Genomic DNA, 17,020 nt, shown 5'->3' with positions numbered 1-17,020 from the left:
CCAATGTGATATATTTGGCATTGTAAGGTTGTTGTGTTTCATGTGTGCACTGTTTGTTCATCACTGTCTTGCAACATTTTGTGCTATTTTGAATATGGGAATGTCGCGATTAACTTGCATTTTCCAGCTCCACTCATTGTTGCCCATCGTGACGTGTGGACTTTTCTGTTAGCTTTAGCAAAAGCTATATCAGGAGTCAGTCAACAGGCCTAAACATATAATTTGCATTCTGAATGTGAACGCAGAGCAACCAAAATACGATGCATCAAAGCTCTCCTTTCTGATTAGGAAGCTGTAGTAACTGATTTTTACTTTTTTTTTTCACATGATGCAACTTTGTTGGTGAATTTCGTGCTTGCCAGAATCCACATTATTAGGATCATGAAGTACATTTCACAGAGAAAGTACAAACCATCGTTTCAGCCAGCCATTTCAACTGAACGCTCCCATCTGCACCTCCATCCCCGGCCTCCTGTTTGCACCTCCTGTGCAGTGTGAATTTAAGCCTCCAGGCTCCTGAACGCCTCCACTCTATGTTTCTGTTATAATTGTGTGTGTGTGTGTGTGTGTGTGTTTTGTTCCTCTTTAGACTTCTCAATGAAGGAGCCTGACGCAATCAAGCTCTTCATCGGGCAGATACCCCGAAACCTGGAGGAGAAGGACCTGAAGCCCATCTTCGAACAGTTTGGGAAGATCTACGAGTTAACGGTGATTAAGGACAAGTACACGGGGATGCACAAAGGTAAACGCCTCTGAGAACAAAGTGTAAGGTCGCGAAGCTATTATTTTTATTCGCAAATGGATTCCGCTAAATATGACTTACATTAAATGATTGTCTCACCAAAGACACAATGCATCATCGATCTAACGAGGATCTCTGGCGTTATTTTGACCCCTAAATTGGTTGCAGACTCTGTTGGGAAGTCTTATTCTGGGGAAAAGAAAAACATGTTTCATTAAAGATGACTCATCTCTTTGAGGTCAGAGAAAAGGTGTTGTGCAGAATTGATCAATAAATGAAGGCAAGACCATGTTTGAAAAAGTGCAGGAGTCTTTTTTTATGATGATGCTCATCAAAAGGAATATTAATTTGGCTTCGTGACTGAGAACAAGAAGCATAACACTAACTCTAGCATCAAAGGCACATAAAGGCTTCATCCGTTTGTCAATGTCCAGATTTAATGCTGAAAGTGACACAGCTGTATAAAAATGTTAAAGCCAATAAAGGGACTATTAGATTAGGAGTACTTTTTTTGCCTCAGGGCTTAATCACAGAGTTTACTTTTAGCTTAAGATGTTACATTTTACCTCTAAACACAAACATTTCTCCTTATTAACTGCTGCTCACCGACAACCTCCTTCACACCGTGGACCAGCTGAATTAATTCAAAATCTTTTGTGCAAGTTGAACACTCAGACAATCTGAAAGCACCAGTTCATCACATGGCGAGCTGGCTGTTCATATTTTGCAAGAAAAATCAACAAATCTCATTTGACAGATGGACAGAGGCCGAGGAAGCGATCTAAGATGAACAATGATCCTTACTGTCATTTCTAATGCAAATCAGATGGAGGGAAAACAAAAAGGCACTTCAATTAAAAAAAGAAAAAAAACCCAACAACACAAAAAAGCATCAGTCGTTTGGGAGACGTATGGGCCAGGTGGTATCAGCCTTCCAACACCTATAACACCTATTCTGCATATATTTACATATTCATGATGTGAGGGAGCTTTAAAGGTTAATGAAAGCCTTTCTCTATTATGTGGGACTGCATACATTGTGCCGGAGCGGAGTGATATTAAAAGCTCACACTTGTATCTCCAGACTTTATGATCAGGCATCTCACATGGCTTTAAAAACTAAGAGCTGTTTGTCTTTATGTTTTCAGTCAACATTCTTTTATAGAACAACATACTGGGCATAAAAAATGCTAATCTTTCAGTGTATGCACTTTCTTTGTTTTATTTCCCCATGGAAAGTGCTCTTTGTGTTTGATGTTTCTTTGTTGGACGGAGCATTTGAATGAACTACCATTTAAACTAAAAGTACCCCTTAGTTTAGTCTTTAGCGGTATCTTTTATGCACAAAGACATTGAAGAAGCTACAGCCTCTATTGAGTCTTTAACGTTTTTTCGGTTTTTTTTGTCAGTAGAAAGTATTCATGGATCAGGGCTTCTCTGCTTAGGTGCACTGCAAAAACACAAAATCTTACTATTATTTTTAGTCTATCTTCTACTGCAAATATCATTGTACACTTAAAATAAGACAAAAGTAACTTAAAAGCCTACAACGATGGGAAAAATGTCTTATAAGTGAAATAATCTGCCAGTATCAATATTAAGAAATTACTTACTTAAAACAAACCCATACATCTTGGTGAAAAATTATGCGGAAGTTAATTTTATTTCAAGTACACTAAGATATTTGCACTAGAAACGGGACCAAAAATGCCTGGTAAGATTTTGTGTTTGTGACTGTGTGTTCCTGGATGAATCCACTGGCAGAGCTATTGGCACGATTAAGTCTGTGTAATATTTCTTTTTCTTTCTCATAGAAAGTACTCCTGATCAAATGTTTTCCTTCTTGGATAAAGCAACCAAATGAGCTGCTGGTCTTTTTAACTTTAAGTGTCTTTCCTTTAGAAAGGAGACCTGCCACATCACTTTTGTGTTTAGCTTTCCAGGACAAAGCCACAGAGAGCAATCGTTTTCTTTTCTCTAGAAAGTTCTTCCGGGTCAGTTCTACAATGTTTAGACTTGTCTCTTTCTTGGACATAGCTATTGATATTTTTAACTTTGTGGCTTCTCTACCATTTTCTTTCTCATCAATAGATATCAATCAATTTGAAAATATGATTAAATGCAATTACTAAGTGCAGCTTAATGATATAAATCAAACTTATTCATTTGACTGGTGCCTTAAAGAAGCTTATTACAAATGGGAATGTTTTTCAACAGCAGCATTTGTATTTGTGGAGCTATGCATGCTGTGACATGTCCTCACCGCCGTACAGTTACTTAAAACGCTATTTTTGTCGCTTTTATCGTTATCACAATTGTACAACAAAATATTGTGATAAAACTTTAAATCCTCATTGCTCGCCTTGAAGTGCCTTGAGATGATTTTTCTTTCAGCTTTGTAAACTCAACTGACTTGAATTCATAGCATACATGTGATTCTCCATCTCCTGCCTCTCTCTCTCCAGGATGTGCCTTCCTCACGTACTGTGCACGAGAATCAGCCCTCAAAGCCCAGAATGCATTGCACGAGCAGAAGACCCTACCAGGGGTAAGTGTGTCGTTGTCTTTTTCAGTCGGGCTAACTGTCGGGTTCGGCTATCAGAACACACAAACACAGACGCGTGTGGACGCAAGGAATTTAAACCAAGTTTGACATGTGGGCTTGACTTCACCCTTTAGCCGATATGTTCCAGGAAAGGTCAGGGGCTGCTCTCCCTCTTATGTTTCATATGTGATGCATCCAGACATATCTATCCAGCTAAGGCATGAGTCATCGCACTGACATGTCACGGGTCGAGAGAGATGTCTGCATGAGGCTCACCGCTGGAGTGACTCTTCCAGCTCTTAATCTCGTTGACGTTCCTCTTCTCTTCTGCCCCCACTTCTTCTCTCTGGATTCTAATCAAAGTTAAACCTAGCTTTATTAGCATAGCCAGGCAGCAGGTGTGCTGCCAAATGACATTTCCAGAGCTAAATATGACATGACAGCCGCGTCTCTATAATAACCGCCTATATGAGAGACAAAGCGACAAGGCAAGGAATTACTAAGACAGAGTGTGCGCTCCCAGAGTTTGCTGCTGTGCTGTGCTTCCTCTTTTACTAACAAGGCATCACCCCCGTTTCCTTTTGGTTATTTTTGTTCAAATCTACATCATTCACGTCTTTTTTTTTTCCACTCTGGAATGTCAGCTGAAGACAAGACTGTAGCTTTTGAGGGAAGAGAGAAGAGGATGTGCAATTTAGGGTTGCAGCTAGAGATTACTTTTAGTATCACATAATTTATGTTAAACTAAAAATATCTAAATATCTTAAACAAGTTGTTGTAAAATAAATGCTGCCATTATTTCTCATATAATGGTAGATAATAACTAGTTGCATACACTTATGTCATTGGCATGAAATCCGACTAAGAATTTATTGTTTTAGGTCAATTAGGACTACAAAAATTATTTCTGTTTGCTAAGGTGCATTCACACAGTCTCCATTTAGCCGGACTTAATCAAACTCTAGTTTGTTTGTTTTTAGAAAGTCCGGTTCGTTCGGGGAGGTGTGAAAGCGTAATTGTACTCTAATGAGGACCAGACTACAAACCGGGTCTCAGTTTGGCTGAAGAATACTGTAGTGCTGTTTGAATGCATGTTCCAAAAGCAGGATAAATGCAACATGCTAATCTGGCACAAGTGGAAGAAATGGCTTGTGGTTTGTTTTTGTTTTTTTTTTACCAAAAACGAAAGATAAGTCCTACAACCCCTAAAATCTGACATTACTTCATTTTTGTTTACATATTGTGAAAAAGGAAGCTGGGCTCAGTGTCTTCTTCAGAGGTTTTGTGTCGTTTCCTTTAGTATTTCTTGGTGCAGCGCCACCACAGGCAAGAGGGGGAACTTTTTTTTTCAATTACTCTGGGTTTTTTTGGTACAGTGCAGTGTGAAAGTGAACCGCACCAGCTGAAAACACCACGTTTCAGTTTTGGTCCTATAATCGAACCGAGTCTACCAAATAAGAGACAATTATGTCATTATTATGGCTCTAAACAGGTTGGGAACGCCCAGACGATAAAACCATGGCTTTGTAAGCTTCTGATATGTCAGTTAACAACATTTGACATAATTGGAAGCACACCTGTGGATGTATTTAAAGCAGTCCCTCAAACACACTGCTTACGTATGCTAGCTTTCATACTGTTCATGAAAAAGAGAGGTTCTGTGTCCCAGAGATGATTGTGTTTTGGTATCCAAACTGGTAAGAAAGTGTTTTTATCCAGAATGAAACAAGTCCTGCAACTGCATGGATTGAAAAACCACTCAGAGAGGAAGTAGCTATTACTCCACAAGCAGCATAACAAGGCAGATTACAGTTTGCTAATGCACACAGGGGAAAAGACCTTAACGTTTTGAGACATGTGCTGTTGTTTGATGAAACAACAATGACCATTATGGCCAAACACCATTGAGCCTGAGAAAAGCATTGTAACTGTGAAGTACGAAGGTGGCGGCATCATGTTGTGTGGGTGCTTTTCTGCAGGAAGCAGATAGCATCAGGAGGGAAGAACTCTTTGTGGAAATATTGAAGCAAAATGTCAAGATCTCATTCAGGAGGTCAAAGCTTGGGAAACAAATGGGTCTTCCAAATGGACAGTGAAACTAACCAAATCACCAAGTTAGCTACAAAGTGACTCAAGGACAAAAAAACGTAAATTTTTTTGTGACTATCACAAATCCATGAGCTCAGTCATGAAGAATGGGACAAGATTCAAACTGGTAACTATGAAAACCCAAATAGTTTGACTCAAATCATAAAGTCCAAAGGGAATGCTATCAAATACCGGAGAAGTGTATGTAAATTGCTGAACTTGAAAAGTAAAAGCAAATCAGTAAAAGTAAGTATTTAATTCAACATGAAAAAACAAATAAATGCTCTATAATGTGGTAAATTACGTGGCTCCATCATGTATTGGAATATTTTTGAATCATTTAAATAACCAAGTACATTTTTTAAATTGCTTTGGTTTGTTGTTAAGCAGTGTTTCTATTGTCAATAAATCCCTTCATTAAATATTTGCTTTTCAAATTACAAATTAGAGCAAATTCAGCAGGTAACTTTTATCTACTGTTTATTCAATGTAAGATTGAAAAATTCCACTTTTTTGCCTGTTGAGGAATCAGGAAACATGATGTTCCTTCCGGCTCTTTGTTTTGATTTTTGGAAAAATTCAGAGGAAAGGTTGGTGATATTTCTTGTAAATCTGTGGCACATTTCAGCTTTTATAGCTCGTCTTTGTGACATTTGATTGTTTGAATTTGATCGTTAGTTTTTTTTTTCTTTCAAAGTCCTTCAAAAGAAAATCTGATACTGGTGTCGACCATTAAAGGCTTGATCGGTGCCTCTGCGGTGTAAAACCATAAACTTCGTCTAATCTTGTTAAAACTAGAGCTCCCCTGTTGAATTAAAAGGCTGCCTTAGCCGCTTTTTCCCCTTCCAACATGGCTGACTCGCTGATGTGTCCATGCAACACACTGAGAGAGTCAATTTTCGTATCTATGGTAACGATTGTGTTTAAGGAGTGTATTTTCTGCACCACTTTAATTCTGCTGCCGTTCTTGCTGAGTAGCACTATTGTTTTCTCTGTATATACACCTGCTGTTTTATGGGGTTACTTCAGGGAGCATCGTTAAAACAGCAGTACGACCATGTTTACGGCAAAACTTCCTCACTCCATGACCAATATCGGTTTTTGTTTTATAGCCCGATAAAATTACCTAGGTGTCTGTAATCACAAACTGGTAATATCCGTAAGCCAACTCTATCAAAGCACGCTGGTTTTATTGCCCTCACAACCTTTCACATCAGTGCGAAGGCGATCAGAAAAGAAGGAAACAGCATAGACTAAATCCTGCTAAAAGTGCCCATTTGTAAGTGACTGATGACAAAAAAAAAAAAAAAAAAAGCTGGTTAGGTGGAGACAGATGCACGCAAGGCAAAAAATGTAGAACTTGTTTTCCTCTGTGTTACCGGCCAAACACACCTTGACTTTAGAAAGTGTAAAGGCCGTTACCCACCTTATTCAGAAAATAGGCAGAACGAAAGGAGGAATACATGCAGGAAGTTCTGAAGGGCAAAAACCAAATTCTAACACCTCCGTATGCACTAGATTATGCCTTGTTAGTTTAAATTATATAAAGCGCTGTAATGCATGATGCAGTGGGAAAGAGGCTTACGTTTCCTCTTTAATTTAAGAAAATGGAGTTCAGAAGAGTTGAAAAAGTGCATTAAATATTAAATACACTTTATTAGTGATGTACAATCACTAGTGTCGGTGGTTATTATGGGTGACGTGATTCACCATCCAGGCAGCATTCCCTGTGGGGTAGGAAAAAATGAAAACATTAAAAAATCTTTTTTGTTATTTTAATCCATTTCTAATTTTTTGCAAATAAATGCTACATTTTTGCTTAGAATTTGGGAGACATGTTGTCAGTAGTTCATAGAATAAAAGAACAATGTTCATTTTACTCAAAGATATAACTATAAAGAGTAAAACCAGAGAAGTGATCATTTTAAGTGGTCTCTCAATTTTGTATTTAATCAATCTGTGCATGTGTGTATCTCTTCTCTATTTGTTTTAGTTTGGGGGTTTTTATAATTATCGGAACATTTCTATGTTATTTTGTTTTATTTGTAGCTGTTGTTGTTGTTGTTATTATCTCCTCTGTCTCTCTATTATTGGTTTTGCCTTTTTAATCTGTTCCCTTAACAAAACCATGATGCATCAGAGAGAATGTCATTTTTACCCCCTGTTGTTGAGCAATTCTACCCCTGACACTACAAAGCAACCAGATTCACAACTCTGGTTATTTAGGTTGATAGAAAAAGACACCTAACCATTTTTAAATATGTAAAAACAAAAAAGGAAAACATTTTTAATACTTGACAGCATAGTATTTAATAAAGATTACTAACTAAATGTTGCCTCTTGGATAAATGTTTCTCTCCTGCTGCCTAGTTTTTTTTTTTTTATCAAATATTTCATTCAGACATTTGAAAACAAAAAAAACTAGATGAATCAAACCAAGTTTTTTTTTCAAAGAATCTTTAATCAGCATAATTCAGTCCAGGTATATTGTCCGGTATATAGAGGGAGCTTTTCACACAATCTTAAGCTTAAAAAAATAATTTTTCAAAATTCATTGATTATATGAGGAAAGAGGCCCTTCAATATAATGCTGCATATCCAAAAAAACTAAAAACTAAAAAATCACAAAACCTTAAAATAAGCAACTCATCTTGATCACAGGAGGATAATAAGTTGGGTTTTTTTTCGAGAGTGCTGCCACTGCCTTCCCTCGGATGTGTCGCCCTGGGCCCAGAGTCTTTTTTGCGTATATCAAAAACTGCTACAGTCAAATCTGGACTGGATTATTCCACACTGATTACAGATTCTCTAATACAGGTTCTGAAAAAAGGAGGATTATCTATTTTCCTAGAAATATAGCTACAATCTCATTGTGTGGTTTGGATCCTTGCTTTACTTACTGTTTATATATAGTGTAATATATATATATGTAATATAGTGTATACGTCTTTAATTTTGTTTTTACATAAAAAAAAAAAATAAGGTTTTTTTTACCCCCCTAGAGCAGGGGTGTCCAGACGTTTTGCCTTGAGGGCCACAATTATGAAGCTGAAAGCACTTGTTTTATTTTATCAACTCATAATATACTGGAATTAACAAAACTGGGAACTGATTGTAGATGCAAAACATGAATTAATATAAGACAAGCATGCAAAGTTTTGTGGGTGGATTGTTTTTGTTTTTTAGTTTAGTCAAGAAGAAGAGGAAGTTGCTCTCTCTGGATTCATCTAGCGGAGTCTCTTTTTATTAAAGTTGCTGGATGTTTGTGATTCTGTTAACAACAAAAATAAGATCAACACAGAAACTTGGTTAATACATGAGAAATAATTTTTGTTGAGCCACTAACTGGGCCTCAAGAATATGGCTGAAAAATGTATCACAATATAAGCATTTCATTTCAATCGATGTTGATAATTATTTTTTAATTTTAATTTTTTTAAATAACTGAAATACTACCAAACTGGTGACCTTTTCCTCTTTCATTCACAATTTTCACTCCATGCTGTTGATTTTATTTTTAAACAGGAAACCTTAAACTGCTGCTGCGCCAGTGACTCAACAAGTTGTTGCTAGGTAACCAAAAAGTAAGTGAGTTGCTAGGTAACCAGAGTGAGTGAGTTAGTTGAAGCTACTCACTTTGCTTAGCTGGTCGTCAGAAGTTGAGCAGTTAAAGCCTTTCCTCTGCCTACATCTCCCAGAATGCTGTGCTGTTCTGGATTGGAGTTTAATGAATATTCCATATTGAATACGTCTGATAGAAGTATTGTCTGTTGATTTTGATCACGTGTCTATCGGAATATGTATATTGCTATTGATTTACTGTCCAGCTCTTCCTCTAACATTTTAACATTTTCATTTGGCTAGATTTGCTCCTTTGCAGAATTGTGATTGGTGGCCAAATAAAGTCATCAAGAGGGCCACACTTTGGACACCCCTGCTTTGTATCTTTCCCATGTAAGGACCAGGGACAATATTTGAACCTAAAAGCATTATTGGTGAATTTTTTTATTTTTAATTTCCAGTCAGGTGTCAGGACCGGACGTTTGTTGTAATTGCAGGCATAAAGCAGCTGAGGGACGTAGAGACAGTTTTAAAAAGCGGACACTATTAGGACGGCGATAAAGAAATCCCATTGTTAGCGTGACAGTAGGGTAACCCTTCCTGACCTCTCATGCAGGATCAGCAGGGCCCATCGCCTGTGATAAAGCCCTCTTCCCCCCTCTGCTCCTACTCCAACAGCTCTCCTCCTCATAACCTCTTACCTCTAAGCCATGTGGAACAAGCTAAACCCTCCTGTGTTCTGCCAATCCGTCCCTGCCCCCCTTTCGAGCTCTGACTCGCCAAAGATGGGGAGGAGAAAAAAAAAAGAAGACAGAAAACCATCTTATTAGCTCAAAACACGCCCACAAGGACAAGATCTGCTTCCACCCCTGCCACCAGCTGTGGTGTAATTGTCATGTAATTGCACCTGCGCTGCCAGAGAATAATTAACTTTGGCATCTCATGGCCGGGGTGATACAAAAGGAATAACATGATAGCAATTATAGGAGTGAGAGAAGAAAATCCTAAATGAAAGCACACCTGAAAGGAGAGAAAGCTGAAAGATGTCATTAACTTTCAGTGCTGCCTTTTCCCTCTCTCTTTCTGGGTAGAAAGAGTCACTCTTACGGCTCCTTTGTCTCATCTAACAATGGAAAGGAAGAAAGACGTGGAAAAAGAAAGGAGGAGATAGACGCCAGGCAGCAGATGGATGTATCAGAGTGGCACCTGGCCTTGTGTTTAATTTCAGGTGAGAGAGTATGGCTCTAAGTGAGAAGAGGAAATGCAGCTGAAGGCAGGGTAAGGAAATGAGAGTGGTGAAGCTGTTAAAAAAAAAAAAAAAAAAAAAAAAACAGGCATAGGCAATAAACCAAAATTCTCTCGGCGTGTGGAGATTTGGAAGAGAGATTTTCTTCTTTAGCTGCACTCATTCTGTCCGGCCTGGGCATCTCTCCCTGTCTCTTGTTGCTGATTCGTTCCTGCCTTAGCCCATTTGTGTGGAGACAGTAACATCCTCAGTGTGCCACATGAAGTCAAGGTGTTTTACCAAACAGAGTGGTTCACTGCCGGATAGTGGACCTGAGATGTTTTTGCATAATTAACATGACTGGAAATGAATCGGAGCAATTTTTACAATCCATTAACCTTTGTAAGAATATTTTACAAAGTGAACAAAGACAAATTTGAATAGTTTTAGCTTTTTATATGGGATTATAAACAGAACATATTTCAGGGTTTTATGAGAAATAAATAAAATGTTTGTTGTAACAAAAGAAAGGTGTGATTTTAGGACAAAAGCTTGTTAACTGGGTTTGTTTCGAAATCATGAACCTGCAGTGAAACACAAGCTAACTCAGTTTGGCATAAAGATTTAGAAAATTAACCCCTAACCAGCCCTTACAAGCTTTGACTTTTCTTCTGTTTTTATTTTTTTGTTACAAGTAAAGGTTTCAGATTATCAAACAAACAAAGATTACCTTTGCAAATACAAAAAGGCATTTTCAAAACTTTATTTAAGGGGAAAAGGTATCTAAAACAACCTGGGCCTTGTTGAAACAACATAATTGTGTGTGTGCTGACTTACTGTAAAAACCTCTTTTGACTCCACCAATCTGATGAACAATTTCTGGCATACAACCAAACCTGCTCTGCTTTTTCTCCAGTACAGTCCTGGAGCAGAAGTTTTAACCCATCATTGTACCTCATGAGTCATGCGTCATCTAAACTCCTTAAAGGGGATGTATTTTGTAGATTTTTGTACTTCCATTTGGGTCTGTAGTTCTTCTAAAAACAGTCCAATCGCTTAACAAATTCCAACCAGACAGTTTTTAGCAATAAATTAATGTTAAAATGAGTTGTTTCAAAAACGTTACAAATCAGGAGGCACTGCAATTCACCCAGCAACCACAGCGAAGCCCAGCTGGTTACCTAGCAACCCATCTTGAGCTCCAGTACATCTGGTCAGCCGGGTTTATCGCTGTATGCTGAACGGCTGCAGGAAAAGACAAGTGTTTTGTTGTTGACTTGCCATTCAATTACCTGTTGCATTCTTGTTGGTTGTGCAGGAGGCTCCATGTCTACTTTTCAGAGATAAACTGTCTTTGAAAATCTGTTTACAGCCATATTCAGATGCGAGTGTAAATATTAAACAGCTGACAAGAGATGGAAATAGGCAGAACTTAGCAGACCAAAATCTCACTATCTAGGAATAATTTTCTTCAAAACATGTAATGAACATGTTTTATATAGTTTGTAGACCTAACCTGTTCAAGGAAGCTTTATATCACGCCTTTAAATCTGACACAATCGCAGGCAGTGCAGTACAGAGCACTGGTCCTGGTGAGAAAAGTGTCTCTCATGCCAATCTGTTGTAGTTTATGTCACTTGGCTAATTGCCTAAATTATATATGGACTGAACTTGTTTAAAACTTATTTAGCCTTATTACAAAAAATCTGTTTATCAAAAATAAAAGTGGCAAGGTGCCAATGCTATCGATTAGCTTTAGCTACAGCGGACACTTGGATGAATCCAATACATAAAAACACATACTCGGCTACATGCCCTTTAGTGTTTGATGCTAATAGCAGTTAGCATGTTCATTTAGCACAACAATTATCAAACCCCACTAGTTTTTTGTCTGGAAACTTAAATACAGTTAAGTTGACTAGAAGATTATTGTTTCCGAATTCAGCACCGTAAAGCTGTCAGGCAAACTGTTTGTCTCACTGGGCTGCAAAGGCGTTTCTTCTTGTTGCATTGGAAAATATATATTTATGCCTAAGTCTTTGTTTTCAAACTGCCATCTGAATTTGATAGTGACAAATAGGGTGGGGGGGAATGAGCTCTGTCTGTGTGTGTTTGCTTGCTCAGCGGGGGAAGGGAGGGCAGGTGTTCACGCTAACACAGTTTAATGAAGGGTGTGTGCTTTTGTGTATGGCTGTGTTTGCTTTTGTGCAGAAGTGTTTCCGTGGAGAGCACCCAACAAGATGGCTGGATGAACAAAAGTTTATTATTATTATTATTATTATTATTATTATTATTATTATTATTATTATTATTATTATTATTATTATTATTATTATTATGTCCTTTTAGATTTCTTAATTCACAGTCTGTAGCATGTGTGAAGATGAAGCCTGTGCTTCTGCATTTAAGCCGCCCATATGAGAGGGAAGAGCTCTCTGAGTGGAACATCTGACTAATCCTGACATTTACTCAGACGTTGGGACTAAGGCGGTGCAGACAGAGGGGTTTTATCGATAGTCAGACAAGAAGAAGAAAAAAATGCATAAACTAAATATAGCCCAAGCTTTTTACGCAGGATATGTGATAGGAAGTTGTAATGCTGAGCGCCATAATTTGTTCCCTTAATGTCTCTGCAAACAGTCTACTGTAGATGAACATCAGTTGCAGGGTGACACTAACTTATCTTCCCCCACGTACCTGTTAGCATTACTCCATTTCAGTCTGCCATTTATGATGCAAGGAGATAAAATGGTCATTTTATGTGCTACAAGCGAAAACTGATGTTTCTCTGAGTGCTAAAACATGCTTTTATGACGTGACTATTTGACCTGCAATATGTCACTTCGCTTGTCTGACAATAATAGGAGAAAGTAGCGCCTTCATGTGTAGCTCATATCCTAACCTCAGTGAGATATGGATGATTATGATGATGGCAATTAGAGCGCCTTGGAGCGAGTGTCTTCACTTGATGAATCTGCTCGAAGTTAAGTGTGCATTCATGCGTCGATTCATTTACATATGCATGCATATAAACGGGCACGACGTAGGACAGGCGGTGCAGGCTGACATCAACAACAGCAAGAAAGAAAAGAGAGGGGGGGATTGTCCTTTGTACGTCACTCTGGGCCAACTGTAATGATGAATGCAGATTAGATTTACGGAGGTGATAAAGGGTGCGAATTAGGGAGAAAATGGGTGTGGGGGTGCAATAATGAGGCTGAAAGGGGAGGAGAGGAAGAAATGAATGAAAAGTTTGAAATAATGAAAGTGGAGGTGGGGTGCTGCTGGAGGTGCACTGAGGCAGTGTGTTTATCAGCTTAGATACAGACATCTGCTGCTGAGAGATGTGTGGTGTTTTTAGGGGGTTGGAGAGCATCTCGATGTGCGAGCCGTTGTCTCAAAAGTCTCATTAGGCGATAAACATGGAAAGATATTAGGGTTGGGAGATATGGCTTAAAAATAAAATCTCTGATTTTTTTTCATATCAGATGTGATTTGTGATTTTAATAAATTTTCTTTCTGTTTTCTAAAAAAAATAAAAAAATAAAAACCGACAAAAAGAAATTTCAAAAAACAACTTATATTTAGATCATCTCTTCCGTAAGTTGTATGGCAAAGTATTAGGGTCAAGCTACTATGATTTTTGTTAATTATGAAAATGTTGTCACAATATTAGTATAGTATAAATGCAATTTTTCCAAAAGTCCATCTTAAAATTATGAGAAAATAAGTTGTTTGCATGAAAAAAATACTTGAATAATTAGAATTTTTTGGTCTGTCTGTGTTTGTATTGGAGTTCTCTTAAAATTACTTCTTCATTCTACAAATATTACAACTTTATCCTGGTAATATTATGACTGTATCCTCGTACTATTTTGACTTTATTGTCATAAAATAAATTTAGCCTCGCCATTGTATTTTGTCATAGAGTTGACCTAAATTCAAAGCCCAAATAAATAGAAGCTAAAACATGCAAGCTATGGAACATGCATCAATGCAAAACATAGTGGCTATCAAGATATAAGCAGTGATAGCAAAGTAACCAGCTCAAATTCATCAACTGAAGATTTCTAAAGTAGTTTATCCAATGATTTCAGCAGAATTGTTTGGAGACTTATTAGACTGGCACCCTACCTTGGAATACAAAAGCACTTTATGGTAATGGTAATGAATATCTGTAATTCCCAGTAGATAATGACTTCCTATGATAAAATGCAATTGCAAATTTTGCTCTGTATTGTTACTCTGATACCCTTCTTAACACCTGTCCACCAGAATACTTTATTTTGGGGCGCCATGCAGTGGTTGAGCAAGTCTCACTTTTCTTCACAGAATCGAAACATGTTTTACTTCCGAGGCTACGGCAGACCAAAGTAAGGTAGCTGTCAAAATGCTACTCTGGCGACTTTCTAGAAAACTCAGACATTATCTGCAGTTCTCTCCTTCATTTGGTTCAGGCACAAAGACAAATGTGACGCTGAAATACTGTTGGTAAAAGAAAACACCTCTTACATAATAAACTTTATGCTCAAGAACAATTCAGGTTAGTTTCCTCAGTGGTTTGGCTGTTTACTTCCTACACCTTAAATTTTGGTTGTTCCTTCTTATAAATCTAGTATTTCAATTATTTCATGTTCTACAGGGGAAATATTTGCCAACAAATTAACAGTTTTAAGTAACTGTGGGTTAGGTGATGAGCCAACCCATAATTTATTTTCATATTAAAAGTGGTCACTTCCTTTTTTCTGTATGACTAATAAGTGGCTACAATGCATGAACAAAAATGTATGTTTTTTTCTTCTTCTTTTTTTCAAGAAAATCATATGTCACAAGATTGTCAGTATTCATATATGGTTGTGGCTTTCTGTTTTAGTTGGCCTTTCAAAAATGTTTATTTCTCATCTGCTCTGAAAACTAACAAAAAGGGTTTTGGGGATTTTTTTCCTTCATACTTCCAGGATTTATCATTTTCTCAACTCTAATATATGATGAAAATATATACAAATACATTTTTTTAATTAAGTTTAAATAGAAAAAAAAAACCCTGGACAGATAACAATGTCTTTAAATTAGTTCTCCTCCTAGTCTTTTTCACCGCGTCGAGTCAGACAACACTGACATGAATATTTAACAATCCGAAGCGACTTAACAATTGTTTTACATTTACGCTTTGATGTCCACTTTGAGGGATTTCTTGTTGGCTGTCTGATGAAACGACTGCGTTGTCAGCTCCTTTGTAAGGCTGGACAAGCTATTGAACCCTGTAAGATTAGAGACAACACCGGAGGAAGCGGCTTTTACTCTGAATACTCGCTCATTGATTAAATATCATCGAATTGTAGCAGCGTTGTTTTGTCCATCTCTTTGCGTTTGATTGATTTAGCAACTGGCTGGCAGCAGAGAGGGTTCGTCTGTGCTTTCTTTCCGTCTGTCCATGTGTGCGTACATCTGTGTGTTCATCCACGTGTGGTTACATTATCACCGCTCTCTCCTCTTTATATCTCTGTTTTTAACTCTTCTTTTGTTTTTTTTTTCTTTTTCTGCTTGTGAATATACACCCAATTTCCACCTGCATGGAGGGAATTCACATGTGTATCTAAGCGTTAAGACGCACATTCGCAGCGAGGAGGCGGATGGAGGAGAAGAAGCGAGGGAGCAAAAGCAAAGCAGCAGCAGTGGAGGGGGGGTAGAGGCAGGGGAGGTGGCAGGTTGATTACGGTCGCAGGTCTCGTTGCCTGGAGACGGCTGGGACGAGGGATGCCAGGTTGCTATGCGACCGGCACGATGCAATGACCAGCGCTGTGTGATGGAGAGGGGAGGGGAGGTGAAGACAGGAAAATTGTCTTTGTAAACCCCCCTTCCCTTCTCGCCGCTCTCTCTCTTTCTCTCTCGTTCTCTCTCTCTCTACACGCCCCACCCAGCTCAGCCTCCCCGCTGAAATGTTCTTGAAAGAGCAGGGGTGATGCGCTCTGCTGATTTATTTACCATTCAGAGCAGCCGCTTTTCAGGGTAGACAAACAAAATGGGTTGGAACAGGAGAGGAAACAGACGTCAGAAATGTGTTGTAGAAGCAAAAAAAAAAACCAAAAAAAAAACGAAAAAGAAACAGAGGTAATGATCAGCAGGGTGAGAAAAATGTCATTGTTGCTTGACTCCTCCTCTGTCTAAAAGCTGTTTATGTGAGAAAACAGAGAGATTGCCGCACCTTTGTGTTTGTCAATGTGGATTGCATGGGTGTGGTGGTCATGCTGGCAATCATTGCTATGATTTGATTGGATAATCCATGAATTTAATATGTCGTAATCCACGTCAAATCCCCAGATACATCATGGGAGGCGAACTGCGTGTATTTGAGCAGAAACTGTTTGTTCAGTTGGAGGATGATTGTATGTAATGTTTGGAGACGGCGTGAAGAAAAAAAAAAAATCAAGTAGAGAAAACACACTTGTATAATGGAGTTTTTGATCAGGTTTTTTTAAATTTATTTTTCTTCTGTGTTGCCTGTGCTCAGTATGGGACTGTTTTTGTAAACAAGCCGAGGGGAGGGGACAGGAGCAACAGGAGGAGGAGGAGGGAGAGAGCAAATTACTGTAAAGTGTGTGTTAGCGGTTCAGGCTTAGAGAGATATATTTTTTCCTCCCTGCATCTGCTCTCAAGGCAACATTCAACAGGCATCAGCGCTCCCTCCATCATCTCTTCATTTTTCTTTTAATGTATGTCTTTCATTTTTCCCCTCGCTCTTCTTCCCTCTTAAACATCTAATCTCACCATCTCTTGACCTAGAGGCACCTTTTGTGCTCTCATTTTTTTTCTCCTTTCCATGCATCTCTTCCCCATGTTGCTCAGGGTAACCCTATTT

At 38.3% G+C, this 17,020-nt stretch overlaps 1 protein-coding gene across 3 annotated transcripts in view; it reads left to right on the top strand.

The window, feature by feature from the left end:
- Positions 1 to 17,020, top strand: part of celf3a (cugbp, Elav-like family member 3a) — a 49,692-nt gene that overhangs the window by 10,410 nt on the left and 22,262 nt on the right. For all 3 annotated transcript variants that reach the window (XM_044138191.1, XM_044138189.1, XM_044138190.1), the window contains 2 exons: positions 590 to 742; positions 3,208 to 3,290. In XM_044138191.1, the coding sequence (XP_043994126.1) occupies positions 598 to 742; positions 3,208 to 3,290 (228 nt within the window). In that variant the 5' untranslated portion in view covers positions 590 to 597. The remainder of the gene's footprint in view (positions 1 to 589; positions 743 to 3,207; positions 3,291 to 17,020) is intronic.

The sequence above is a fragment of the Gambusia affinis genome, linkage group LG14 (genome assembly GCF_019740435.1).
Source record: "Gambusia affinis linkage group LG14, SWU_Gaff_1.0, whole genome shotgun sequence".
Classification (NCBI taxonomy): Eukaryota; Metazoa; Chordata; class Actinopteri; order Cyprinodontiformes; family Poeciliidae; genus Gambusia; species Gambusia affinis.
This window is presented reverse-complemented; position numbering and strand designations above follow the sequence as displayed.